We start from the raw sequence: 27853 nt of genomic DNA, 5'->3' as shown, positions 1-27853 counted from the left end.
CTGGAGCCGGACAGCAGCATCCATCACCCGCCCGCGCGCTTCCTGATCCGGGTCCGCGCGCGCGGCGCGCACATTGGCGGGGGCAGGTCACGTGGCGGTACTGGGCGGGGCGCGCGCGGGGCCGAGACCGGGGACGCGCGCGCGCGGGCGAGCCGCGGGGGAGGAGCTGCGCGAACTTTGGTGGCGTCGGCGGCGGGGGGAGGGGGAGGGGTGGGCGCTTGACAGCGGGGGAGGGGAAGGGAGCGGAGTAAAGGGGGGATGGGAAGCGAAGCAGGAGGGGGAGGGGCCTCGGCGAGCCCAGAAAAACGACAACGCGAGAAAAATTAGTATTTTTGCACTTCACAAATTAATGACCATGAGCTCGTTTTTGATAAACTCCAACTACATCGAGCCCAAGTTCCCTCCCTTCGAGGAGTACGCGCAGCACAGCGGCCCAGGCGGCAGAGACGGCGGCCCTGGCGGGGGCCCGGGCTACCAGCAGCCCCCAGTGCCCGCGGCCCAGCACCTGCCGCAGCAGCAGCCCCAGCTCCCCCACGCGGGCGGCAGCCGAGAGCCCCCAGCCTCCTACTACGCGCCGCGGGCCGCCCGCGAGGCCTCCTATCCCGCAGCCGCGCTCTACCCCGCGCACGGTGCCGCCGACACCGCCTACCCCTATGGCTACCGCGGCGGCGCCAGCCCCGGGCGGCCGCCGCAGCCCGAGCAGCCCCCGGCGCACGCCAAGGGTCCCGCGCACGGCTTGCACGCGAGCCATGTCATGCCGCCCGGGCGGCAGCCCCCGCCGCCGCCTTCCCCGCAGCATCGTGCGGCTGCCTCCGCGCCCCCGCGGCGCTGCGAGGCGGCTCCCGCCACCCCGGGCGTCCCGGCAGGGGGCAGCGCCCCCGCGTGCCCACTGCTCTTGGGCGACAAGAGCCCGCTGGGCCTGAAGGGCAAGGAGCCCGTGGTGTACCCCTGGATGAAGAAGATCCATGTCAGCACCGGTACGTGGCGCCGCTGGGGAGGCGCGGGAGGGTGGGCTGGGACCGAGCCCGGGTTCCAGGGTCGGGGCGGGGGTCGTGGGGAGAGGCCGAGGGGTAGGGGGCCTCGGGAGGGGAGCCCCCAGCTGGCTCTAGCTACAGTGGGATGTGGGTGTGTGCGCGCCAGCCAGCCGCCTGATCCCAACGTGAGAATCCTTTTGTACCCGGGGTCCCTTTATCGGGAGATTTACGAGACGCCAAACTGTTAGGGCAGTAATTATAGCCCCCATAAATTTAATTGCCCTGGCAGAGGCTTCAGGCCATGTGTCTTTGAAGCTTTTCTTCAGCCCCAATGCCCAGCACTGTTCTTTATGGCTCTCGGGTGTTTCCCGTTGTCAATAGCCTGTGAAACATTTTCTTTGCCGTTTTATGTATCTTGCGTGAACTTGGTGTCAGGTTATTATATAATGATGATGTCCAATTGCTCTTCCCCCACCCCACCTTCTCTCTCCTCCTCTTTTCCCTCTCTTCCACTCCCTCCTCCTTGGCTTTCTCCTTCGGGGTTATGGGCTTTCAGTCAACCCCAGTTATAACGGAGGGGAGCCCAAGCGCTCCCGAACCGCCTACACCCGGCAGCAGGTCTTGGAGCTGGAGAAGGAGTTCCACTTTAACCGCTACCTGACCCGACGTCGCCGCATCGAGATTGCCCACACGCTCTGCTTGTCCGAGCGCCAGGTCAAGATCTGGTTTCAGAACCGAAGGATGAAGTGGAAGAAAGATCACAAACTGCCCAACACTAAGATGCGATCCTCCAACTCAGCCTCGGCCTCAGCAGGCCCACCGGGGAAACCACAAACTCAGAGCCCACACCCGCACCCCCATCCTCACCCCCACCAGGGTGCCTCCACACCCATTCCCTCCTCCATATAATCTTCCAGAGCTCTAGACCAGTTCTTGCCCTCACATGCTTTTCTCCCCTCTTCTGCCCCTTTCCCATCCACCCCTCCCCATCTGGACTACAACAGACCCCAAAACAAAACTCAGCTTGGTGAAAAGGATAATAAAAGGTGAAAAGGATAATAAAAAGAAGACATTTTCCGGGTAAGACTGTGAGCTGGTTGCCGCCCAAGAGAGGACAATGGCCAAGATGCTGACTGGTGGGACAACCTGCTGGCCTGAACAAGGCTGCCACGTTTGGGTACCTGAGAAGAACCACTTGGCATCAAATACTTTTGAGATGGCTAAAGTCAGTCGCACAACCCATGCTGACTGGGGACATGTACATGTATATTTGTTGCAAGCAGAAGAAATCGGACCCTTTTCCTATCTTCCTTATTTCCCCTTCCCTCATTAGGGCAGCTCGTACAAGCTGGTACCGAACTGAATAAATGAGTAGACATTGTGGACCTCACAAGATTATTTATTTCTCAAAATGTACAGACCTTGATGATAGATGTGACACATGTTAGTTTCCTTTCTTTTCATTTATTTAAAATATTGTTGTGGAGATATTGTTGTCTTATTCTGAGGCACAATCTTGGGGGAGGGGGAGTGCATTTAAACCCATGTGCAACTCTACAAATTGTGGTGTGGCTCTATAGAAAGACATGTGCTAAGAATAAACTCCGTTTAAAAAACAAAGTTCTGAGACATATTTGTGTGTTTCCTACTGTTAATTAAAAAAATATTCTCTCAATTGAAATGGTTGACCTTGCATGTAAAATTCCTGTAGATGGCTTGAGTTGCATTCACTTGGACTGACTGCTCACATAATTTGTTCAACTTGAGCTGAACTCTTGTCAAGTTTGACCCACTGTGGGAAAAGTTCCAAAGAGCAGGAAGGCTCTTGAGCTCTGAGAGGGCTCCTCTTCCCAAACTTGGCCAGGCTTTCAGGCTTCAAGTCTCTGTAAGGCATAGAAACGTGTCCTTCTCTGCAATGAAAGGTGAAACTGCGCGGTGCTGTGGGCCCAGGAGTTTCTGCAGCTGTTCTACATGCTGAACTCTGAGCACACTTGGAAAGAAGTGGTCTCTTTGGTATTTATTGCACCTTCACGCTTAATCTGTCTGTTTCCCTGGAGATAAAAACTAGTTTGTGCAAAGAGTTGAGATTGCTTTTTGTTTCTTGGCTGTTTATAAGGTTCTCTTCTTCACTAACTACAGCTTGGGGTTTTTGTTTGTTTGTTTCTTTTCTTTTCTTTTTTTTTTTTTGGAAGCAGGAGCTTTCAAAATAAACTGAATTTCCCCAGTACACCCTCCAGAGTTTCTTCTGAGGAAAGAAAAAGCATAATGACACCTTAAGCAAGGTAGACCTGGGAGTATTAAGTGCTGGAAGAAAGCCAATCTCTGAACTAGGGTCACCTTCCTCAAATGCTCCTGGATCTTTCTGCCCAACCTAGAGATCTAGATTCAAAAGGTTGAAATCAAACCCGCATTCTCAATCTTCATAGCCCTAGTATTTGTTTACTGATTTACAAATTAGTAAAGAGGATTTAGACTTGGTTGTCACTGAAGGGAGTACTCTGCAACAAGATTCAGAAAACCAACAGCCACTGGCTCCAGAATATTAGAACTGCCACCTGGCTTTGAATGAGTGTAGTTTTTAGTTCATGTAACAATTTTAGCAGAGATGGGAGAGGGGAACCCACCTACCTCTGCAGTATCAGAGGAGTTTTAAACACATTTTCCCATCAGAGGCTAACCACCCTTAGCCAGTAGTCAGTGCTGTTACCCCTTTCGCCTCGGCTGCTGCTCTGTGTGTGATAACAGGCAAGGGTGATAGTTCTCTACCTGGGAGCAAACCAGATCTGAGAGGAAAGTGGACACCAGTCTCTGAGGGGCCACCTCCTCTCCCCAAGAAAATTCAGGGGCAAACAAATACACTCCTTCCCAAGTCAGGCCAAACCCAGCATAAAGTGCATTTTATAAGGTGCCAACGGGTGCCAGGGATTTCTGGAGGCCCTGCAACTGCTGCTAAAACTTATTAACCCTCCCCCTACTACACTCACTTGTAAAACGAAATTAAATCACGCTGAAAATAGCAATTTCCCCAGGAATCATTAATCACCTCATACAATAAATACTTCTTTGTAATTCAACAGCAATTCTGAAAGGCATTCTCTGGGAAAAGTCTGTGGAGAAGCGAGGGATCTTCTTGAAAATAATGTGGTCTCGGGCAAAGACTCAGCATCTTGGCTGTCTGCTCAAAAAATGCCTAGACTCTTGGTGGAAATTGAGTGTTGAGCTGCAAAACCTCGAATGGCAGATTATCATCATTTAAGGTAAATTCTTATATTTCTCCTTGGTGGGGAAGGAGGGGTACCGGGGTATTCATTAGCTTCATACTGGGGGCACTTGTATAGGGGTGGAAGGGGTAACTTTCTTTCACTTATTCTAAATCTACCCAGGAAAAAAAGAGAGAGGATCGAGATTGTTTTTCTGATATTCCAGAACAAAATGGCAGTTTTTGCCCAAGCTGTCTTGATTATTAAGGTATTGGTAAGTTTTACAAAGCCAAAATTATCCACAATGATCCAAATGATTATGTCATTTCTTCAAGTGTTTTGCCTGCTTCAGGTTTGGTCTTTAAGGGAGTTTGTTATAACAGCTTAGAAAATCCCACTTTGTGCTTCAAAATCGTTCATTGTCTGCCCCTTGCTAGGGCAACCATAAGAGTTCACCCAGAGGACAAATTTTCTATCTCATTAATTTTTTTTTTAAAGCGGACCCTACTGGCCCCTCAAACCCTTGGCCTTTAAAGACAGTATTTTGCGTAACCTCTATAAGCCTCCTACAAAAATGACCCTTATGCATGCTCCCCTCTTCTTTCTCTCTTTTCCCCTCCTTCCCTCTAACACACACTCATCTGCTTTAGGCACAGAGCCACACTGTGCATGACTCCGGAGATAAAAGTTTTGTCAACATCTGAAATCAACCTAATCGGATAGGAGACACTTTAATGGTCACAGTTTGAATTAAGTACTTAACACTCTCCCCCATGAAGAGAGATGGCACTTTTCAGGCTCTCTTTCCTAGGTTTGCTGAAATCTACGATATACCTGGTGTTTTATTACAGCAGGAATTCAACTGTGACAGGCATAGTAGAGTACTTAATACCCAGGATGGACCTCCTGGGAAGATTACCTAGATATATGGAGAGTGGACCCTCCACACAGCATCTCTGACTTTATATTCACCTGTCCCAGGGTGCCCACATTCCCCCCACTTCTCAGCCTCCTCCTCATGGGATGGGTATCACCATCTCTCCTCTGTCCCCCTGCTTCCCTGAGCTTCCAATCTGTGCTGCTTTTCTCACCACTGCCTCTTCTACAGCCCTTTCAGCATAGAAACATATCCACGGCTCTTTGGAATGGAAAGAAAGAAAAACCCCCAAGAATCACTGTAGCAAACAGAAACCTGGGACTTCTGTGTAAATGAGTTGGTTCTGTGCAGGCAATAGGCTGTTCTTTGTACTCTCTTGGTCTCTGCGTCCCTAGCTGCGGGCTGGTATTGAAGAACACAGGCTCACCTTTCCCAACAGCTGCTCCCATTGCCCCTTGTCTATATTATACACTGGCCCAAGAATAACTGCTTCCTCTCTCAAAGAGTAGGGGCTGGGAAGGAGGAGGAAGAGAGTGTGTTCTAACTCCTTGATAGCATCAGGGAGGCTGCTGGCGCTGTTGTGAAACATTCTAGTCTGAAACTTCAGTCTTGGAACTCTGGCATCTCTTCCTCTCAAGGCCCCAAACTCATGGGGGCCCCCTCTCCCCCACCCCTGCTTTCAGGCCAGTCCCACCCTCTCTGGGATTGATTCCTGGGGCTAAAAGAGATCCCCTGATTGAAAGCATGTCCAAGGCAAAAGAGATCTGGAGGCCGTTTTGGTTCAGTCTTCTCAGTTTACCAATGAGGAAACTGAGGCAGCTGAATGCTTCCCTTTCACATTCTTTATGTTAATGAGTGTGTAGTTTGAACAGAGTCTTTGGTCTCACCTTGGGTAGGGGTAGGTGTACAGACATCTTTTCTCTGCAGAAGCCTGGAATGGACATATGCATCTGAGCTTACACTTGAAACAGAGGGCCACAGGTGTCCAGAGTCCAGGGAAGAAGGGTGGTTTCTTGCCTGATGAGCCACCAAAGCAGCTGGGGAAATCACGTAACCAAACTGCTTTAGCCAGTGCGCTGAGACGGGTGGGCTGACCTCTGGGCTCAGGAGGGGACCGACATCAGGGCATCTGACTGTCCACAATTCTCCTAGTCCTGGAATGACTAATTCTACCATGGCTGGCCCTGGGATTTACATGGCGGTGGCTTGCCTGGGAGCCGGGCAAGGGCATCTGCGTTTCGCAGGCCTGGGAACTAAAAGAGTCAAACAAGGACCCTGGTTGCAGCAGATAAAGGTGTAGCGCCTGTTCGAGGGAGATACTGAAATTGTAATCTTTGTGGTCACGTGACTCATTAAATAATTAATGCGGATCGTCGGGAATGGATCGGAGTCGTCAGGGCCTCACTAGGAATGAATCTCTCAGAAGTGAGTCCCCCAATTTCCTATTTGATTTTTAAAAGCACACATACTCAGATTTGTATCCAAAGGCGTTTTAACTCCTTCAGGAGTGGTGGAGAGAGGCCGTCAGCGGCCAGGACCGGAGCTGGCGGGCCCACGCTGGGTCTTGGGCTTTTCCTGCAGGGGTTCTGCGAGTCTGTGGAGTGCGCCGCGTCCGGGCAAACGTGAGTTCGGGCTCGGGATGTCTGCGGTCACATCTTGGCTTTGGTGATGAAGTGGGACGGATTCGCAGGCAGTTGGTAATGTTCTGATTCACACTGGGGAAGGCTGCAGAGATACCACAGAACGGACGCGCGGCTTTGTCCAATTTTCCCGGTGTTCATAAATCACCCGTGCCGGGCGAGCGCCAAAAACGCGGAGAGAGAGGCCGCGGTGGCGGCGGCCATTGCAGAGGGAGAGACCTGGGCAGCATCTCTTTGAGACTCATTAGTCTGAACGATTTATGGTGGATCAGCAGCCATGAATATTTGACTTGGGGATAAGGAAATAGCAACAACAATAATCACCATAATAATGACAATACTCCTAAGCGTGAAGGGGTGGGGATGTGTGTTGTGGTGGATGGTGGTGCAGCAGGTCCTTCTGGGGCTAAGTAGAGTGGTAATGTGCAGGGTAGCTAAGCCCCACCTTGCTCAGGGTCAGGCCAGGATCCCCAAGGCCAGGGGGCACTCCCTTTGGGGACATAGAGGGCAAGTTTGAACAAGAGAAAGGACCCAGCATGGACTCTGAGTCCCAAGTGCCTGATGGACAATGGGGCCTGCAGGTCGAGGTGGTGGCAGAGGGCAGCTAGCTGCTGGTGTGCGGCCACTTGTTCAGTGTGCTAGAGGGCCCTGAAGCCTGAGGGTCAGGGGACCTGCCGGCTATTTGGTAGCCTCTCTTGGCACTATCAGCAGGATTGCATGGACGCGGGACAGCCACTGGGGCTGATTTAGGCAGGCTGGAGAGTGGGGAGGCCACCCAGGCCTGGGGGAAGGGATAGTGGGGCAGGGAGAGAGCTGTGGAAGCAACCGGCCCTCAGAGTCCCAGCCCAGCAAAGAACTTCTCCAAGCCTGAACCCAGCGCCCAGGAGGATTCTTTGTCCCGCCTCAGTGTCTTCCCCCCTCCCCCGAAAGTTGGCTGACCATTTGCTAGTTAGAGAGCAAGAGAGGGTTGCAAATATCTTAAGGGATGAGGCGGCCGCGGAATTAGGGCCTGGAGCGGCTCGTGGCTGCTGTGCATAGGGAGGCTGGGTAGGGCCCCCAGATCGGTTATTGTCTGATGCCCGCATCCTTCCCCGTTTCCCCCACTTCCAGCAACCATAACTGGCCTCCTCTGAGGGACTGGGCACTGTGGTGGTCCCACCAGCCCACTGGGACCGAGAAAGGATGCCCCAGGGCTTTAATGAAACAGAAGACAAAACCTCACAAGACTGCCCCAGCCCATGGGCTGAGCTGGAATCTGATTTCGCGCCAAACAGAAATGAACACTATTAGTGAGGTTTCAGGAGAGTCCGTGATTGAATGCTCCCAGACAAGGCTTCCCTTTGTTAGGAAAAGAAAATAAAGCGTGCATTCACATCCCCAAGTTGAGGTGCGAGAGGAGCTCTCGCAGCAGAGCGGACACCAACAGAAAGCCTCTTCCACCTTCTTGTCTTCCTCCGTCTGGTCCATTTTCTTCCCGCTTCCCCTCCCACCCCCATAAAAAGAAAAAAAAAAAGAGTGTGGGTGCGGAGATGGAGTATGTATTTATTTTACAAAAATAAATCATCATCTTCAGGCTATTTGTAGACCGGAACCTTTCAAGCAATGAGTGCGCCGCATGGACGAGTGCCCTGGCGACTCCTCAGTGTCCGCGTCACCCCGGGGGCCACCCTGGTGCCCGCGCCGCCTGCGCCTCGGCCTCCTCCGGCCTTCCAACTCCCTTCCTCCGCAGCCGCTGTTCACCCTCTGCTGTTTGTTTGTCCGCAGAGCGCCCAGACACCGGAAACGGCGGTTCCCTGAGCGCCCGGAGCTGGAGACACTCTCGAGTTCAGTCTTCGACATCTTTCGAGGTAAGCGCTGCGTCAAAACTCTTCACTGCCCCGGTGGCTTCGCACCGGGCCTTTGGGCAGGAGTTTACTTTCCCTGGCAGCTGCAACCCCTTGCCCTTTGAAAGAGGTGCTGGTCAATATTTAACTTCAGAGGAGTTTGGGGTCTGGTTCCCCTCAGCTGCACGCCCAGCCAATGCGGGGCTTCAGCGGACAAAGCTCTGCCCCAAAGCCGGCTTCGTGCGGACGGGCGGTTGCATAGACCAAAGATGTGTGTCTGTGTGTGGGGCAGGGCGCTCAGAAGGCTGTGTTTGTCCCCTCCGGCATGCCCCAGACAGACCAAACCGCTACACGGAACAGCAGGGCAAAAGCAAGTAGAGGCCACTGGCGCGGCGGCCGTTGCGTGGGCTGCTCTCCTTGTGGACTGTTTGCGGCGCCTGCGGAGACTGTGAGCTCGGCAGTTGTGGTCAGTCCCAGCTCTGCGTGGAGGAAACTTGTGTCGCCGCCTTGCAGTTTCTCCTATCGTTTTGCCTTTCCTTGGCACGAAGGAAGTTGCTGTATTTCAAATGTGTAGACCGTCGCAGGCAGCTGGGCTTCTCGGTTTCTTTAACCGGGCTGATCCGCTGATCCTCCTATAGGAAAAGCACGAGTTTTGTATGTCTCGGCGTTTTCTTTTCCTATTTGGAACAAGGGAAAACTCTTTAAAATTCTTTTCAAGTTCTGGCTTAATTTGTTCTCTTAGTTTGGGATGCAGGGAGGTAATTACTGTGGTTTATTACCTTGTAAAAGATCCATAAATTTCGTGCCTATTTGGGGGAGGGGCTGCTGGAATAGCTTTCAAAAGCTTGGGTTGAAAGAATGGATTTGCTTTGTGCTTTCAGGAATTACTTATTTTAAAAAGTTTTCTGAGATTTTTATCTTCTATTCCCTAGGCCTCAGTCTTCCCTGAAATCTCCTACAATAGATATCAGGTTGTTAATTAATCGAAACATGCTATTCAGTGTTGCTTTAAGACTGATATGGTATTCCAGATACAATTATTACTTTATCAGATAGGAAGTAAACAGAGTAATTGTAAAGCTGGTTACGTTCTCAGCTACTGTATGTCTGTTTATACCAAGTATAGATGGAGCATTTCAGGAATTTGCAACTCAGTGTGTACTTATGATTTGCATCTCTGCACACAACAGAACCACTGCATGTGTAAATAGTTGCAGAAGTCTGCGGCCATGTGTATAAAATGATATACACATCCATGTGTGTCCAGAGAACTTGGAGCTCATTTGTACTGTAGTTGCACCCACAGGAAATATCTCATGTTAAATAATGATCTATAATCTACTCTCTCTCACTCTCTCTCTCTTTCTCTCTCTCTCTCTCTCTCTCTCTCTCTCTCTCTCACACACACACACACACACACACACACAGTGAGCAAAGAAGGCCCTACCTGACGCTGAGTAGAAAAACCACTAGAGTTAAGTAAAGGGAGAAAAATGTTAAGTGTATTTTTGACAGAGAAATCAGATTGCAGTGTTTGAATACAGATATAGCTAATCTGCCAACAGCCTTGCAAATATTGACTAAAGCTCTGTATCCTTGGTCACCTGCTCCTTCCAAGACAACTTCATGGCTATTTTGGCTCTGGTGCATGGATCCAGGGTATGTGTCCCCAGCCCTGGCCAGGTTGGGTGGGGGAGTCAGTAGAGGGGGGATTGGCAGCTGGGTTTCCCAACCTGGGCTTAGATACTTGAGCATCTCTATTCTTGTTCTCTGGAACTGAACCATAAAAGACCCACAGCCTTTCTCCAGGAAAGTGGGTTTCAGAGTGGTGAAGGAGGACTCTCAGCTGCTGGTTCCCCGGGGGCTTGCCCAGACCAAGGTCTCTCATAGCGAAGCTGTTTTCACCTCAGAAGTTAAATTTCCTTTGACCTGCTCAGATTTTTTCCCTTCACATCCCACCCAATCACCCCATCCCACCCCGAGTCGTTAATGTTAATTGTTAAACAGCAGTTGGAGCATTAACTGGGCTGTTAATAGCAGTATAGTGGCTCCTGGCTGGAGCTGAGATGCTGCTGGGCCTTGCTGGCGTTAAGGCATTTCTCTGAAGCAGTACCAAAGACTTCTCCCATTGATTTATGACCTCAGGAGTTTTGGTTTGCTCCAGATTGCTCTGAGAGTTCTGAAGGGGGCCCCTTCTCATCTTTGAGTCGAAGCCTGTGCAGAAACTTTGGTTGGGAGCAGGCAAGGGGGTTTGCCAGGCTATCTGGAGAGCTCAGGGTGAAATTGTGTGGGTGGAGGGGTAAGGGGAGCAGAGGACAGTGTATTAGTTGTCTGGGTCCTCGGGGAACTGGACAGTGCTTTTTGAAACCAGCCTTTGGTCCTGTCCTCTCCCCCCAAAACCTGAGAGAAGCAGGTTTTCACTTTGGGTTCTCACTTTCTAGCTTGTGGCTTCGTTCAGAGCTGGGAAAGTTCACAAAGAGGTTCTCTCCCAGCTATCCCACAGACAGAACCTTATTGGAACACTACCTCTAGCTTAGGCCAGGGCTTACTTCCAAGGGATTCGGTCTCCTCCTCTTTTATTGCCCTTGTGATTTGGACATCCCCATGACCAGGCCCCTTTGCTGAGGTCCTTACAGTCTCACCAGGCCTCTTCTGTTCCTCTATGGGGGAGGAGAGGAGGGAAGGAATCACGCACAGCTTCCTGCAGCTGCTACAAGTGAGTCCTCACACTTAGAGAGGCCTAGCCAGCTGAAGACCTACTCTCGAGGAACAAAAGAATATGGCCTGAGGATCTTACCACCTCAGAGCACGCCCCTAGTTCAGAAACTAAGACCTGGAAAGAGGAACTTTTTAGATGGCTCCTGAGAGGGTGAAGTGTTAAAGTCAGTGGATGGTGTCACCAAGCAGAGGTAGGAGTTGGAGTGGGATGGGGAGGGGTAATGCCAGGTTCTTCCTGAACTGAGTTGGTCCAGTTGAGTTTCTGATGGTGGACACAGAGTTGTCTTGGGGGAGGGTGGGCAGACTTGTCTGCAGAGAGGGTCCTAGATTGTCTTGTAGGTTAATTCAAAGGATGCCAGCAAAGGTTGGTTCTTTTTTCTTTCCTCTCTTGCAGAGACAATTAGATCATTTCCCCTTACATTTTTCATCATCAGAAGCTTATAATTTCATGTATCACTGAGTTATGCACTAAGGAAATGCGTAAGTACAGATTTGGCCAGGGCGCTTCGTCCCTTCAGATTTAGCAAACCCTGACCCACCACTCTAGAGCCAAGCATCTCTCTTCTAGGGGGTTCACGTCGTAAAAAACCGACTGGACTTGAAGGAGGTGCTTCAGCCTTTTGTCAGGTAATTATGGGCCTTTTGGGTTTCTCCAGTGGCTGTGGTGTATGGTGTGGGTGTTAGCAAACTCCATACAATGGCAGGCCATTAGGGAGTCCACTGGCTAGCCCAGTCCTTATTGGGTTTTCTTCTGGAAACAGGGCTTTTGACATACTGGCCAGTGGGCCAGGGGAGACTAGAGTGCTTGGGTGTTCTGGGTTCAGTTTATGTGTGAGTGGAAGACTGTAAGGAAAGTTCCGTGGACTATAAGAATGGAGACGGAACTGCTGTTCCCTTGTGTCTGGATCGTGTGTAAAGAAATATAAGTGGAGATAAGTGGCTTTGTGTGGCATGTGTTGGGGTGGGAGGAGATGCCCCCAGCGTCCTGTCCTACTGCCCTAGACAGTGCTTCCCTTCCCCATTGCTGGTCAAGGTCCCCCGCTTCACCTCCCCAAAAGCTAAATGTTCTGCTTGGAAACCTAGTTCCTTCAGTGATTCCCTATTTCAAACAGAAGGATTTAAGTTGACGTATGACCACGTGAGCACATAATACAGCACATTATTGTGGCATTTGGAGCGGAGACCCGGGCGGGCTTTGCCTGTGATTACGTTTTCTAGATTCTCTACAGAGCGAGAGCTTTCCCCCCCACCCCCTCGCACCCACCTCCTCCTTCTCCTGCCCCTTCTCCGGAAAGCGCTCTCCTAGCGGGTTGCAGTTTTCAGCGCTCATGGAGCAGTTCTGGGCGAGCTAGCGATGGGACTCCAGGCCACACCAGGAGGATGGAATTTATTTTAAGGTATTTCCGTTGATTGTTCATATCTAGAGTGAGTTATGGCTGTGAGAGACAAAGGTCAGGTGAGGAGACCCTGGTTCAGGGACAGGACCCTCAGCCTCTCTCTTCCTTTGTTTCTCCCTTAGAACCGAAAGCATTTGAAAGATCCCCAGTAGCGCCTCAGATTGAATTTAATTCCTTGGAAAGTATTGGGGGGGAGGTGTAAAGGAAGGGGCACTCGGGAGCTACTAGGTGGGCCTGGTGGCCTCCGACGCTCCAGGGGCTTTGTCCACTGCAGCGGGGCTTGAGTCCCAGAAGCTGAGCCCCAGGCAGAGGGAGGGTCCCAAAGCGCCGGCTCGGGCCAAGGTGGCCCACGCTGTGCTCGCTGGACATGACTGCCTGGAGGGGGGTGGGGGCTGAGTGAAGGAGAAGGGGGATCGCGCCCCATTTAGCTGTGTTTGCCGGCCAGGATGGAGGGTGAGGGCTGACCTGGACAGCCAGAGCAGCTGGGAGAGGGAAATCAATGAGCGTCCAGATGCGCTGCCATTTTATTGATGATGCTTCGGGCCACTTTGTTCAGTGCTGGGTTGCAGGAAGCGCTTTCCCACTTGCCAGACTGAAGGAGCCAGACCCTGAGAACTAGCCATTGTTTCCCTGAGCACCCTCTGCCCGAGTAGGGGTGGAGAAGGACAGCTCAAATCTCGGAGAGGCTTGGGGTGGGGGCAAGCGTGCTGAATGCCCAGAAGCTCTGTTATTCTAACATTCAGGAGACAGAGAAAGCAGGGAGCTGGAGCTGCGTTTGGGCTTCATAATGCACAAGGCTTGGGCGCCCTCTTGTACGCCCTCAGCCAGCTAGGAGGGCTGGAGGACTGGCCGGTGTGCCCTGGGCTGGAGGGAAGTCTGAAGGCAGAGTCTGCAGAAAGCAGAGGCAGACATCTCAACGGTTTCAGAGCCCCAGAAACAGTGCTGTAGCCAGAATGGGGGCAGAGAGTTAAACAGTGTGCTTCCAAATTACTGGGAAAGCTTGAGCTAACTGGGCTTTAGGGACCCAGCACTCCCGGAAAAGATGGAAACTCCCTAAAAAGGTGATGGAAACTTCGCTTTCCTTTGCTCTTGAAGCTCTTGGAGCAGAGAAAACAGATGCCTACAAGGAGTCGGGAATCGTATTTGTCTCCTGACTTTTAAAAAAAATCTTATTTCGTTCTGCACTGGAAAAAAAATCAAATCAGGTTTCCCCTACTTGAGTGGGATTTACTTCCCCAGACGGAAGGGCTGCTTCAGCCCTCCCCCGCTACTGGCCCAGGCGCTAACCGTGTTTAACTGAGGCCATTTCAAGTGCTCTAAAACACCCCTTGGAAATAAAATGTAAGCTTTAATTGCTGTTCAATTACTTGTCAGCATTTCATATGATTTATGACCCAGTTCTTGTACATTTTTGACCCAGTTAAAGACTCATAAATAATATAGTTTCGCTAGAAAGAATGAGAGAGGGAATAGAAGAGGTTTGTTAAAGGCATCTTTTTATTGTTGCTTCAGTGCCAGCACGCGGAATAAATATCTAAGGATGGACTCTTGAGCTGATTCTGTATAAAAGTGCGCACAGAGAGAAGGCAGTAGTGGCGTTTATAGAGAACCGGTTGGTTTTTCCTCCACGGAAAGAGCTAAAGCCACTCCATCATAGCTAAACAACAGCTATACTTTTTTTTAAAAAGGCTAGTCCCCTTTTACCCTCAAGATGCCAACTTCACCCTCACAGGCAAGCTTATTTCCTCATTGATTTTCCTCCCCAATCTGGGATTTCTATGCTTCTTCTTGGCAACAGTTATTCCTCACCTTCCTCCCTGGCTGCATAGCCAGCCGTGGAGCCACCCACAGGCCCTCGCAGATAAGTTCACAAGGAGGCCCCTGTGAAGGGTAGAAAGGCACCAGCGCATCTCCGCTGTTCCAGAGACTCTTCTAGTGCTGAGAAAATGTTTTCTTCTAGTCCACATGGGCGAGGGATGGGGGGCGGGGGCATGGGACTTAGGGGTATTGGGGCAGCCAGGGGGTCCTCTCCCCAAAGAAAACCTCAGCGGTTTTGGCAGAGCCGGGTGCATGGCTGCGGGATTTACCTAGAAAGGGCGCGGCGGCAGCGGCGGTGGAAATCGACTGGCGATATTTTTCTTTTAAAAAGCAGTAACAAACAAAAATCCTTCAGCTATTATACATTATTATTTTTAATCAGCTCGCCTGCCTAGCTCCAAAAGCCAGTCCGTTGGATGTCAGCAGAGAGGCCTGGACCCGGACAGTCTGCGTGCCAGGCCGCCAGACCCTAGTCCTGAGGTCCAAGCCCTACTTCGGCCCGCCTCAGCCCGCCGCCCAGAGGCCACCTAGTCGGGGGCGGGTGGAGGCCCGGCCCGAGCTCCCGCCCCGGCTTTCCCAGGTCTCCGGCAGCTCGGCGGGTCCAGTCCCCGCGTTTTGCCGGCACAGCCCTGGCGCCGGCGGAAAGGTATGCGCCCGGGGTGCCCCATCCCTCACCTCGGCGCCCTGGGCCATCCCCTCCCCCGGCAGGTTCTCACGAAGAGCTGGCCTTCCCGGCAGCTGGCTTAGCTGAGAAAGCGGCGAGTCGCGTCAGCAGTTTGGAGGAGAAAGTGCGGGTTGATTATTGACCCACGCCTTCTTTCTTCAAATGCCACATCCAACCCGGCCGGTTTGAAGAGAAAATGCCGCCCAGCGGATTTTTGCGGCCGGCTCTCGCCTCCTACGCTGCCTGGCTACCCCTTTCAAGTCGCGCTGGAGCAATATGCCATAAGGAGCAAGTGTTTGCTGTTTTGTGCTCTGTTTACAGCTTTGGGGCGCCGAGTCATAAATCTTGCCCAGCCATAAATGACAAAAACCATTGGTATGCATGAGGCCACCCTGGCCCGGAGTGCTTTTTGATTTCTCCCTTTTCCCTTGGCTTTGTTTTTGCTCTAAGGTGACACTTTGGCTCCCTGACAGTTTAAACATACTACTTATATTTTTAACACCTTCCTTTGAGAAGGACCGGCCGCTGACACCTTGGAATTGCACGAAAGCTCCATTTCTCTCTTTCTGCCACACACATATCCTTGCAGAGTTCACTTCTGAATCTGGGGAGTTGAGGGAGGCGTTAAGGAGGAGAAAGACCATCCATTCTCTTTAAAGTTTTGGCAATGTTACCAGGCACATCGGGCCTTTCCTCTGCTCAGCGTCCCTATCTACCACTAATTAGGGGAGAAAATATAGGTGTCCCTTCCTGCGGGGGGTCAGAACTTTATCTTTCTTTGCCTGAGAGTGAGCTGCGTGTTTGAACTGTGAAATGGGCACAGAAGAGCTGGAGACCCAGGATTTTAGCACCTTTGTGTGTACCTGAGCCCAGAGTGTCCCATTTCACTGCCTGGACAACCTGCATCTCCCCCAGGCTACTTCCCTCCCAGCCGCCAGGATTTCAAGGGTTTCTACTTAAAAAATATAACCAAAGACACCCCAGTTGGCTCTTGGGGCGGTCTCCCGAGAAAGGAGGCCCTATCCCAGCTCCCCAGAGATTGGCTTTGAGGTTCTTGGATTGGGGGTGGCAGGTGAGGTGAGGTAAACTGCCCAAAGTCTGGGGAACTCGTCTCCTGGTTCCGTCTTCCCTTCGCCCCGCAACTGGAAATGTCCAGGGCACAGGGTAAGGTGGTTTCCTAAACGGATTCCTAAGAAATAGAGCCCGGCAAGAGAGCCCCTTTGTGAGAGCCGTTTGTCCTCATTAGCATAATTTTCCTGGACTTCAGTGACGCCTAGGAGCGGGGAGTGGGAGGGCGGTGAGGGTTGGGGGGAGGCTGCCCTCCTCCCGCCGCCGCCGAGCTCCCCCGCTCGCTCCCATCCCTCCCCTCGCCTCAGCCCCATCCCCCACGCCGGCCCACGTTCCCCCCTAGCCGCCTCGGCCTCCCCTGCCGCCCGCCCCCAGCGCCCCCCACCGCACCCCCCGACCAGACGCTGCTCCGCGTGTAATATTCATAAGAAACATACCCACGTCGGTGCCACTAGCCCAGGCAGAGCCCTGCGCCGCGCTAGCGCTTATCTCCGGGCCGCGGCTGCTGCCCTCGGGAAGGGCAGGGGGCGGGGGTGTGGGGGAGGGGAGGGAGGGTGGGTGGGAGGGGGGGTCCGAGCCGCCCCAGTCCGCCCTGGGCGAGCCGTGCCGGAGCAGCTAGGCGGCCACGCTCTGCACCGCGGCGTCCGGGCCTCGGGGTCTCCCTCCCGCCCGCCGTCTCGGCTGATGCTGAGGGTCGGTGCCCAGCCCGCGCCGAGGGGACCCGGCCGGGCTACCGAGCTGAGCCGGGCCGGGGGCCGGAGCCCGAGCCTGCGCTCACGGCGCTCATCAGAAGTTAAGGTAAGCGGGGCCACAACCGGCCGCTCTCGGCGCTGAATGGTGGAGTTTACGTCTCGGTGATTTATGGCTGCAGACTTAAATCTCGGTTCAAGAAGAGTTCACAAGCCGGAGCTTCCTTCCCGGCAGTGACTGATACCCTTACACTTCGAGTTCAGGCTGCTCTCCCATCCCCGCCCCCACCTCTTCCCTCTCGCTAGCCCAGCCTCAACTTTTCGGGGTTGGGGAGGAGGGGAAGCAGTGGGCGAGGGGACGCGGGAGCTCTTGCCCGCTGTTCCCGCTTAAACTCGGGGTGAGGGCAGGCCGAGGAAGTGGCGGGAGTGGAAAAAGGGAGCAGGGTCTGAAGGAAGGAGGTTGAATTTGGGCAGATCTTCCAGAGAGACAATAGGGCTTGCTTCCTGCAGTCAGTTTAGCCTCCTCAACTCTTTCAGTTCTTGCACCTGGGGGTTACTGTCCAGAAACGGATCTTTTCAATGGAATCTCCTCCCCATCCCCAGCCCTTGCCAGGGGATGCAAAGCAAAGTTTCCTGGCTGGCAAATCTCCAACTTCTTTACTAGGTTGCAAACTTTGGGGGCTGGTGTGGGGTGGGGTGGTGGATTATGTGGGCCCCAAGGTGGTTATCCGTTGGCCTCAAACAATAGGAAAGACTTTGGTGGGTGAATTCACATTTTAAGTTTATGGAGGTTGTTGTTCGCTCTTAGAGTTTCAACGGTAGTTTTTATTATTTTATAAGACAATGCATAACTTGACGAAAAGACCATAAGCCGCAGGCCGTAGCCTGCGATAATGAATTAGCAAGTCACTTGAAATATTGCATGTTCAAAATCAACTTAATTTTGTTTTATCTAATATCTTGCTGTTCAAGTGTCTGGAGTAATTTTCTTAACCTGACGTTTTATTTTACACAAGCCCAGTATCTTAAAAATTTTTAATGGCAGACATTAACACTGCCAAATGTAATTGGAGTTATTTTCAGTGAAAGAACAGGAAACGGAGACATTAAATTGCTATTCTGTTTTAAATTTTATTTTATCCTTTATTTACTTTTTGATCATGGTATCTGTAGCTTCCTATCTATTTCCAAAAGAGAAACAATACTCCAGGGCTCAAGATCACATACAATAACTCCGGATAAGGGCTGCTGTAATTTTTAATTGAGGTTCTGGAAAATTAATTGTGCCTGTTTTCCAGATGTTGGTCAGATTGTTGGTTTAATAATGAAATCCAAAGGAGTCCATTATTAAAAACAAAATTATAATCATCCACTGCTATATGCTTATTACATTAGTTTTTTTCTAGTTAACAAAGTGTCTGCTATTCCTGGAATCTCGAATAACTTCAGGACTCAAATACACATAGTTGAGGCATGAAGTGTAAGCCCTTTTCAAATTCAATTACAATGAATTTGTCATTGTAATTTTCTTAAATGGTCAGAGAGACTAACATTCTGATTGTGTGTGCGGAGCGACTATCTGAACTCATGTGAAAGTTTTCTGAGCTGAGTGAGAACCGGAGGTTGACCATGCAAAGGTGAAAACAAAAATAAAACATAGATTTCTCTTATACAATATGCTTTCTAAATAAAAAGGGTTGAGAAGGCTTTCAATTGCTTTTTAGGTTTCCAGGTTTGTCCTTTACTTGGTGTTTCTGAAGCAGGTAAATAGGCCAAGTTACAAATATCAACAACAACAACAGCACACAAAGATCAGGGAACTCTGGCAGGATTTTATGGCTTGTGCTTGCATCCCTCGTCCGGAGCCAAATGACCCCCATACATCACATTACATAGCAGTTTCTAAGACAGAACCTATTATCGTTAAGTTGGAAGGAGAGTTCAAGCCGTGGTCATGGAGATGACGCTGGTTTTTCAGGTTCCTGATGGGTTTTTTTTTTCTCTAATCCATCATGTTTTAACAGGTAGAATTTGATAGTTGCCCTGAATAACAGGACCTCAGAAAGTCCAAGGCAGGAGGGTCTGGAGACCTTCTGTAACAGGGGCAAAGAGGTGGGAGTGGCCTGCTGGGACCTGCCTGAGAAATAGGGAGAGGGAAGGAGTAAAGAACTGTCCAAGATTTGAGTTTGACTTCCTGGAGAGGGTGTCGTTGTTGGTCCATCCCCACGCAGAATGTTCCATCCAAAGTTTTCTCTCCCCTCCTTGACCACCAGGGTCTCATTTGGAGGAGGTGGGTCATATCCCTGCACAAGGGTAGATTAACTGTCTAACAAGCTCAGCTTCTGAAATCGACAAGGGTCCAGTAGGGCTATTGCCTGAAAAAAAATTGTGCATACCTCTCTTGGGTGCTGGAAGGTCCAAGAAGGGCCTGGACGGGAAGTCACCCTGCGTCATGATTCTTTTGGCAAATATTAGTCCTAAAGAGAGGATTGGAGAAAAAGTTGGTGACCCAAGCTCCCCTTTGCCCCCTTGCCCCTTCCCTATGATCTCCAGAGGGGAGGAATCCAAGTTGTGGAGAGGAAGGGACACCCCAATTTTCTTCTTCCCTGGAAAAGAAGGGATCCAGAGCCTGTTCCTTTCTAGCCCATCAGGCCTTTCTCCTTTTGGATTCCAGCTCCCCAGACCCGGCTTCCGGACCTCTCACTCTCCTCCCCTCTCCCCGGAAAACACCCCAACTCCAGATGCAAGTTAAGCAAATATTTGTAGCTGCCAGTAAATTCCAGCGGCTTTTTATAGCGCGGCTCTCTGCGCCCGGGGCCAAATCGTGCTGCTAAATATTGCTGACCACTTTTTCTTTTATGGCTTTCATGTCACTTAGCTATTGAGAGTAAGATGGATTTGCGCGGAGCCCTCACGGCGCTGCGATTCTCGCCCCCCAGGTCTGCGCTGGGCGGCCATTGGCGGCGGAGCGTCACGTGACCGCGGGGGCGTGCCAATGTGCGCCCTCACGGGTGTCAAGCCCCTGTCAGAGTGTGCGATCAAGATCGTGAAACAACGCGATGCAAAAAGCGACCTACTACGACAGCTCGGCGATCTACGGTGGCTACCCTTACCAGGCAGCCAATGGGTTCGGTTATAATGCCAGTCAGCAGCCGTACCCGGCGTCCGCAGCACTGGGCGCCGACGGCGAGTACCACAGACCCGCCTGTTCGCTCCAGTCGCCCGCAAATGCCGGGGGCCACCCCAAGGCGCACGAGCTGAGCGAGGCGTGTCTGCGCACCCTGAGCGGTCCGCCCAGCCAGCCCCCGGGCCTGGGCGAGCCGCCCCTGGCCCCGCCGCCGCCCCAGGCCGCGCCCCCTGCCCCACCGCAGCCGCAACCCCCGCCGCAACCCCCTGCGCCTGCCCCTGCCGCGCCCCCGCCCCCCTCGTCAGTCTCCCCCCCTCAGAATGGCAGCAGCAACCCCACCCCCGCCAGCGCAGCCAAGAGCCCCCTACTCAACTCGCCCACCGTGGCCAAACAAATCTTCCCCTGGATGAAAGAGTCTCGGCAAAACACAAAGCAGAAAACCAGCGGCTCCAGCTCAGGTAAAGGGCCGCCTTCCGGAAGAGGGTACTCTGACCTGGCTCCCAGCCCCCCAGGCCACTTCCAGCCACAGCCAGCAAGGTTTGGGAGCGCTGGAATATCTCCAGAATTCACCACTCCTCCTACCCCCAACCCTCAAAGGTTTCCAGGGGCTTTGCAACTAGGGAAGTGATTGGACTCTGCGCAGGAAACCCCAGAGAGAGACCTGATGGGAGTCTTTCCGGACCTCTCTTATGAGCAAGTGGGGCCTAGTGACTTTGGAGTCCCTCCCTGGGGCGTTAGGACCTTTGGGCAGAGCAAACCTGAGCAGCACTGTCTCTTTTTTAGCACAGCTCCTCACTTCTAATGAAACAGTGGCTCCCACCCCACAATGAAATGTGGCAGAATAAAAGCAGCCCTCCAAGTCAGAATCAATGCTCTGCCTATAATCAGAGCCTATTTTTAATTTTTGCTCCAGTAGATGGAGTGGCTGCCTTATCTCTGGGAAGGCCCTACTCAGACTTAGTACAATGAAGGCAGCCAGGGATTTCCTGGGGGAGGGGATGCTAATGGGAACCACATGGGCCTCCTGGAACCAGATTCCAATAGAGGACAGGCGCTGGGTCTTGGGCTTCCCAGCCTCTTGGTTTCCTTTGCCGCTGTCTTCTCCAGTTGCTAGTGCTCTGTCCAGAACCTGAGCATCTGGGACCATCCAGAGCCAGGATTTGGGGGGCCAGGGAGGAAAGGATGGTCAAGATTAGTGGGCAAAGCTGGGGCAGGCTGCTTGATGACATGGAGAACCCTAATTAATAGCATCCAGCATCAGGGGGCTGGGCCTCCCCAGCAGAAATGGGATCTCTTTTCAATGGGGTCTCTTCTTTCGGGCAGAGAAGGCCTTCCAGCTTGGAGCTTCCACTCCACTCGTTTATACTGGACAGATCAAATAAGTGGCCAGTTGAGGCAACTGTCCAATCCTTCAGTCAGATAGTGATGGAGGGAAAGGTTTATTGAGTGTATATTAGGTGCCCCACATTCCAGTTACTGTGAAGGGAATGAACATGGTGACACCTGCCCACACGGAGTTTGTAGTCAGATAGGGCTGAAGGATCAGTAAATGAGTCAGAAAGTGAATAGCTCCAGAAGGGAAATACAGACCAGGAAGGCAAACAGGGGGTTCTGCTTTTCTGTTCCTTGCCCCCGCTTGGAGAGGCCTATGATTTGCAGCTTTACTCAGTGACGGGCTACAGGCGCTGTTTCCCCACCAGGACAGAGGACAATCCGTAGTTCCTTCTTCCCCTTTCTGGGCCCTGACAAACGGAGGGATCTTTGAGGCCTGGAGGAAGGAGGGGCCTGGCTGGGTCAGGGGCTGGGAGGGGCTGCGGTCAGCCCCTGATGCCACTCTTCCTCTCTCCTCTGATCTCGCAGGGGAGAGCTGCGCAGGTGACAAGAGCCCACCTGGGCAGGCGTCGTCCAAGAGGGCGCGCACGGCCTACACGAGCGCTCAGCTGGTGGAGCTAGAGAAGGAATTTCACTTCAACCGCTACCTGTGCCGGCCGCGCCGCGTGGAGATGGCCAACCTGCTGAACCTCACCGAGCGCCAGATCAAGATCTGGTTCCAGAATCGCCGCATGAAGTACAAGAAGGATCAGAAGGGCAAGGGCATGCTGACATCATCAGGGGGCCAGTCCCCAAGTCGCAGTCCCGTGCCGCCCGGCGCTGGCGGTTATCTTAACTCTATGCATTCGCTGGTTAACAGCGTCCCGTACGAGCCCCAGTCGCCCCCGCCTTTTTCCAAGCCCCCCCAGGGCACCTACGGGCTGCCCCCCGCCTCCTATCCCGCACCCCTGCCCAGCTGCGCGCCCCCGCCGCCCCCGCAGAAGCGCTACACCGCGACGGGGGCGAGCGCGGGGGGCACACCCAACTATGATCCGCACGCGCATGGCCTGCAGGGCAACGGCAGCTATGTGACTCCACACTTACAGGGAAGCCCCGTCTTCGTTGGGGGCAGCTATGTGGAGCCCATGAGCAACTCTGGCCCGCCCCTCTTTGGCCTAACTCACCTCCCCCACGCCGCCTCGGCTGCCATGGACTACGGGGGCGCTGGGCCGCTGGGCAGTGGCCACCATCATGGGCCCGGGCCAGGGGAGTCGCACCCCACCTACACGGACCTTACCGCCCACCATCCTTCTCAGGGAAGAATTCAGGAAGCCCCCAAGCTCACCCATCTGTGATGGTGGGCTCGGGGCTGCGCGCCAGGAGAGTCCCCACCCCACCCCCGCTACCTACCTTTCTTCTTCGTTTGCTTTTTTTGTTTTGTTTGTTTAAGGTTTTTCCCGCCCCTCCCTTTTCTCTCTCCTCCGCCCCCCATTCTCCCCCCCCCCGTTTTGTTTTCTTTGGTTACACGTTTTTATAGTTTATGTGACGTAGCAATCTTGGTTGCTGGAATGGCTGTCAGTATCAGTAGCGATACTTATCTCCTCCCGCCCCTCGCTCGGCCGCTGGCCCTGCACCTTTACCTTCTCTACTCTTTGATCAGAAACAGGGTATATGAACAAATTTTCTAGCCAAGTTCTTTGATGTGAATTTGTTCGTACATTATGGCTCCCGAGGGGAAGCGATTACTTTTTTTTTTAGTTTTTAGTATTTTTTTAAATTGCACTTCTTGTAAAGAGCGAGAAAAAAATCAAAGGCGCTTTGAAACAGGGGCTCCCTGTGCAAGGATGACTAAGTGTACGTCTTTCCGTGTGTGTATGCTGGTGAACAGTCAGATTTATTTATATTTTTTTTGCAAGCATTGAATAAGTTTTAAATATTATTTATCCCCATCCGTTCGTATTTATATTAAAGAAATTCTGTACCCTGATTGTTCAGAAGGTTTCTTGGCCTTTTGTTCAATGGTGTATTGGCGTACATAGAAAAAAATTTTATTCGAAAGGGAAATAGAATTCCTTTATAAAAACAGTAACGATGCAATAATACCAGAGAGGATCCAGCTTCTGAAAACAGTGATTTAGGTTTGTAACATTAAGCGAAACTGAAAAAAAAAATCTGTAAACGCGAAAAACGCTAGGTTTGTTTTGAGAGTTCTACATTCCTTGCTGCTCACATTCTGAGAAACAAAACAAAAAAATAAAGTTTCTATTCTGAATAATATCCGTGTTCAGAAGGGATTCTTTGGCCGAAGATAAGGGTCTGCGTGGAGTCCAGGCAGAGGCGAACTGGCGGAGCAGGCCGCGGCAGCCCTCCAGCTCCGGCTTGAGGCCTGGCCAGGCGGCTCGCCCGGGAGCGCGGCGAATCCTCGGGAAGGCAGTCGGAGCTTCTCGCGGCGGCAGTTCTGGAAACGCTGAGCTGCCTGCCCGCTGGGCTGCCCGGTTCCCAGCTGCCACCGAGGCCGGCCGCGGGCGCAGGGGCTGCGGAGTGCTGAGTGCGGGAGGAACAAAGGCAGCCTGGCTGAGGCGCGGCGCGGGGCGCACAGGTGCCCGGGCAGCCCCGCCGGGGGATAAGGTAGGGCTGTCTTCTGCTCCACTATCTTCCTCCGGTCAAAGCGGACCAGCCAACGTCTTAACCCGGGGAATCGCCGGCCGCGCGGAGGATGCCGAGCACTTTCTAGGAGCAACTGGCCTCTCCGCGGATGCTTCGCTGTCCCTTATCGCGCCCGGAGGAAAGAATCACTCCTAAAATCGCCACTGGGAGCGGGGCGGCTCGGAAGAGACTGAGGCTCACCCAGGTCTCCAGCAAAAGAAGGGCTGAGCTCCAAGGAGCCTCCCCGAGTCCTTCCATGGACTGCTTGAGTCCCAGCATTGGCTTCTTCCCGGAAAATAGGATTTGGCATACTCTGGATTTATTTCCTCTCCTTCTTCCCTCCCTGCTTTCCTTTTATGGCCCCAGGGGGAGGGGGAGAGAGAAAGGAGATTGGTATCTTTCTAATAAAAATGCAGTTTTACAAGTACTTCTTTTATTTGATGCTACAGGAGCTAAACATTACATTCCTACTGCTGGATTTAACGTAGAGCTGCCTACTGACTGGCTGGCAGAGGCAAAGGCAGGCACAGGAAAGGGAAATATTTTCATCTTCAGATTAAAGAATTGCTCGGAGAAGAAATCAAAATCTGAAAGTGCAAACCTCAGAACTACATCCCCATCAGCAGCCCCCCTCTCAAAGCTGGAAGTGAGGAACCACCTGTGTCTGGGGATCAGGAGCATCTGATGTGAGAAATAAATCCCCCATCTCCCTGGATTGTATCTTTCAGAGGCAGAGATGGGAAATGTCGCCATTTTGTTTGCAATCCAAAATATACATCATCATGGCCTCTATCTTTCCCCTGAGAAGCTCCTGAAGATGAGCTTTAAAAACAGGCAGTGGAGCCATTTTGGGGGTACCTACTGGGCGTGAAGGAGCTGCTTTTAGAGAAACTCCTGAAGTTTAAAAAAAAAAGAAAAAGAAAAAGACTGGGCAGATGCAAAGCCAGGCAGCTGTAGAGACCTGGGTGTTTCTCTCACTGCTAGAGGTGCTTCCCCCAAATCTGTCCTGGGGCTCCTGCTATGTATTTTTTTCTTTTTAAAGAGTTTGGGCCGTGGAAGAAGTAGATTTGCTCCCTACCATCCCCCACCCCCCAACCTCCCTGCTGACATATGGCGCACCTCAGAAATGTAGAGGCTGGAAAACCAGTCTTTGTGAGGACTGGAGCTTCCACCCTTTTGGTTGTTCAGACCTGAACACAGTAGGCTGAGACAAGGGAGTCTTCTTTTAAGGAATAATTTTAGAGAAGTGTGTAAAATTACCTGGGAGAATACGAAACAGTGGCGGAGCGGGGGGGGGGAGAGAGAGAGAGAAAGCTACCCATCCAGAGAGGGAAATCTTTCAGAGATCCCACTGTTTGAATCCGTTTCTAAAATCTCTAAAATCTACTCTTTAGCTGAGGGAGAACTGGTTTGGAGGAGTCCTTCGTCCCTCAGGGCAGAGATTTTAAAAAGGAGATTCCAATATGATTTCCCGTATCTTGCCAGTCAAGTCATTCATTTTGACTATCAAAGAAAAAATAGCATTCTCAACCCCAGTTTCCTAGATATTAAAAAGAAATCCTTATTAAAATATCTCCTGAGGTAAAGTAATAGGTTTGGGGAAGATTTCAGTGTTGAATGGTCCAAAAAAAGGGTTTTCTTCCAGATGGTATTTGAATTAAGGCCGCTGAGGCGAGCAGAAAGCTCTCACCCACGCAGCCCCTGACAAAGCCTCAACGATACGGGGGCAGCGCTGCTTCCTCTCCACGTTCCCCCTCCCCTTAACCCCTCAATATTTTCTGGTAAAAGCAAATGCCAAAAGCCACCATCCCAGAGTCCACAAAGCACCTTTCCTGAAAGCAGCCTTATAACTCTTTCTGCTGCCAAAAAAAAAAAAAATCTTTAAAAAGACTAGTTTTCCTTGTTTACTTGCGTTTCCTGCTCTCCTCTTTGCTCGGCCACATTTGATCTTGGAAAGAGCTCGAAGCTGAAATGTGTTCTTAAGGGCCAGAAGCTGTCAAGGCTTTTGGTGAGCAAGATTGATCGCACTCAGACTTCCTTCAGAGCTTTGTTTGGAATAAAAGCAAGAAAACTGAAAAACCCCCACATTTTCCAAAATAGCATCTCTATCTGTAAGGCAATGCTCTGGGCTAGTCAATGACGAAGTCCACTTTATATCTAACTTCCAACCCAAGCCCCCTTTGATGCCAGCCTCAGAGATGGAGTCCTATCCTTGTGGCTTGGTCAGCCTTTCTTGTTTTCTACGTAGATTTTTCTCCTCCGACAATCTTTCTCTCCCTGGCCATCAGAATGATTTATTTTCCTGCCACCGATGCCTGCCGGCCAGGGGGAGTCTGATCACTTGGTCCATTTCAAAGGAAGCAAAAGCGAATCATCATCCTCAGGGTTTGGGGGAAAAGAGATACCTTCAGATTTCTCTCTCAGCCTCCTTCCCTTTTTCTGGCTTGGTGGATGTTTTCAAAGTTATTGTTTGGTATCTAAAGGTGTTATCTTTTGAACCCTCCAGCACAGTCCAAGATTCGCTCAGTCTCAAGTCTCCAAGTTGGAAAAAAGAAAGTGAAGAGAGAAACAGAACCTTTATAATTCCTCCTTGGGTTGCCCTCTGTCACCCGCGGTGCTGTTTCTCACAACAGAACCCGAGTGCAAACATCCCTGGTGGCCAAGAAGCGGGACAGTGCAGGAGACAGTTCAGGCTGCCAGGGAGCACTCACTGCATCTGAACCAAGAAGCCCCCACCAGAGCGACAAGGATGAGAAGAAGGGGAGGAAAAGAAAAAGAAAACAAGAGAGAACAAGCAAGCGCCTTCTCCTTCCGTGCTGCTAACTTCCAACAGACTTCCTAGAAATCAGAAATACTTACCGCACCCGAGCCCTACGGGTATGAAACCCAGAATGCCAGGAGCCGCACGCGCCTGCTCGGGGCGGCATTTCTTTGGCTGGCCGCCGCCCTGGCTACAGGGATTTGGACACATGGATCTGGGGTTGTTGTCTCGCTTGGCACATGCATCTATCTTTCTCGAGCCACTCCTGAGAAGTTGATGGCGCAGGAGGGTCGGGAAGCCTGGAGAGCCGCCTCCCGTTTTCCGCTTCCCGCTGGAGCCAGATGCATAGTTGTCGTGGAAAAGCCGGCTAACAATGGGCCGGGGTCCGGGGTCCGTGGGCGCGGACTCCGAGCTGGGCTTTGGGAGGGGGGCGAGGGCCTGAGGGAAGTGGGGGGAGGAGAGGTGGACAGAGGAGAGACAGGGAGGAGGAGAGGGGAGAAGAGGGGAAAAAAGAGGAAAAGAGGGAAAGACAGACAGACGGGAAGGAAAACAGAGACACACCAGTTCTGAGGTCCAGGAACTGGTTTATGGCGGAGGAGGAAAAGGGAAATAAAAGGGAGGAACCCCCCAAAAGAATCCTTCTCTCTCTTTCTGTCCCCCACCCCGCCCCCGCCCTTTCCTCTCTCTGTCTCATCTCCCCTCTCCCTCTGCTTCTTCCTCCTGCCTCAGCAGAACTTATGTGGTTGGGATGCGGGGCCCTCGGGTGTCAAAACTTTAAGATTAATGGATTACTTTGTTAATGACTGCAGGCGTCAGACTGAGGTGCTTAAATGATTTGTGAGGTGCGAGGCGTCTTCCCGACAGTCCCAAACAATGCGCGGAGTGTGCGGGGGAGGCAGAGGGCAGCCGCCGCCGGGACCGGCTGCAGGGCTCACCACTCGCACGCACTCACACACTCACACACACTGCCAGGCGCACACACCAGATCCGTGCTGATCAGGAGGCAGGCAGGCACCCTCGCCCCCACGCACTCCCAGGCATCCCTAACCCACACCCACATATAGGTATTTTTGCCCTGAAAAAAGTGTAAATAAAGCCTCGCTGGCCCCCAATGAGGCGTTCCTTCCCGACTTTTTTGGA

The 27853-nt window shown here is 52.0% G+C and overlaps 2 protein-coding genes across 3 annotated transcripts in view; both read left to right on the top strand.

The window, feature by feature from the left end:
• The window catches only part of HOXA3 (homeobox A3), a 46346-nt gene extending 21405 nt beyond the window's left edge, over positions 1-24941 (top strand). For both annotated transcript variants that reach the window (XM_081243742.1, XM_081243741.1), the window contains exons 3-6: positions 4052-4231; positions 8456-8538; positions 19808-20453; positions 21856-24941. In XM_081243742.1, coding sequence (XP_081099868.1) covers positions 19928-20453; positions 21856-22661 — 1332 coding nt within the window. In that variant the 5' untranslated portion in view covers positions 4052-4231; positions 8456-8538; positions 19808-19927 and the 3' untranslated portion in view covers positions 22662-24941. The remainder of the gene's footprint in view (positions 1-4051; positions 4232-8455; positions 8539-19807; positions 20454-21855) is intronic.
• Positions 297-2594, top strand: HOXA4 (homeobox A4). Its single transcript, XM_081243746.1, has 2 exons — positions 297-977; positions 1531-2594. The coding sequence occupies exons 1-2, from the start codon at positions 350-352 to the stop codon at positions 1881-1883; spliced, it is 981 nt and encodes a 326-aa protein (XP_081099872.1). The 5' UTR covers positions 297-349; the 3' UTR covers positions 1884-2594.
• Positions 24942-27853: the final 2912 nt, after the last annotated feature.

The sequence above is a fragment of the Mesoplodon bidens genome (assembly GCF_964165515.1).
Source record: "Mesoplodon bidens genome assembly, chromosome: 9".
In the NCBI taxonomy this organism is placed as follows: Eukaryota; Metazoa; Chordata; class Mammalia; order Artiodactyla; family Ziphiidae; genus Mesoplodon; species Mesoplodon bidens.
The sequence above is the reverse complement of the archived record's forward strand: the minus strand, read 5'-3'. Positions and strand labels throughout refer to the sequence as shown.

Excerpts from the sequence above, each read along its gene's own strand:
- HOXA4 (XM_081243746.1), top strand. The coding sequence starts at position 350 with ATGACCATGAGCTCGTTTTTGATAAACTCCAACTACATCGAGCCCAAG. Across the intron at positions 978-1,530 it reads GAAGATCCATGTCAGCACCG|TCAACCCCAGTTATAACGGA; the intron begins GTACGTGGCGCC and ends ATGGGCTTTCAG.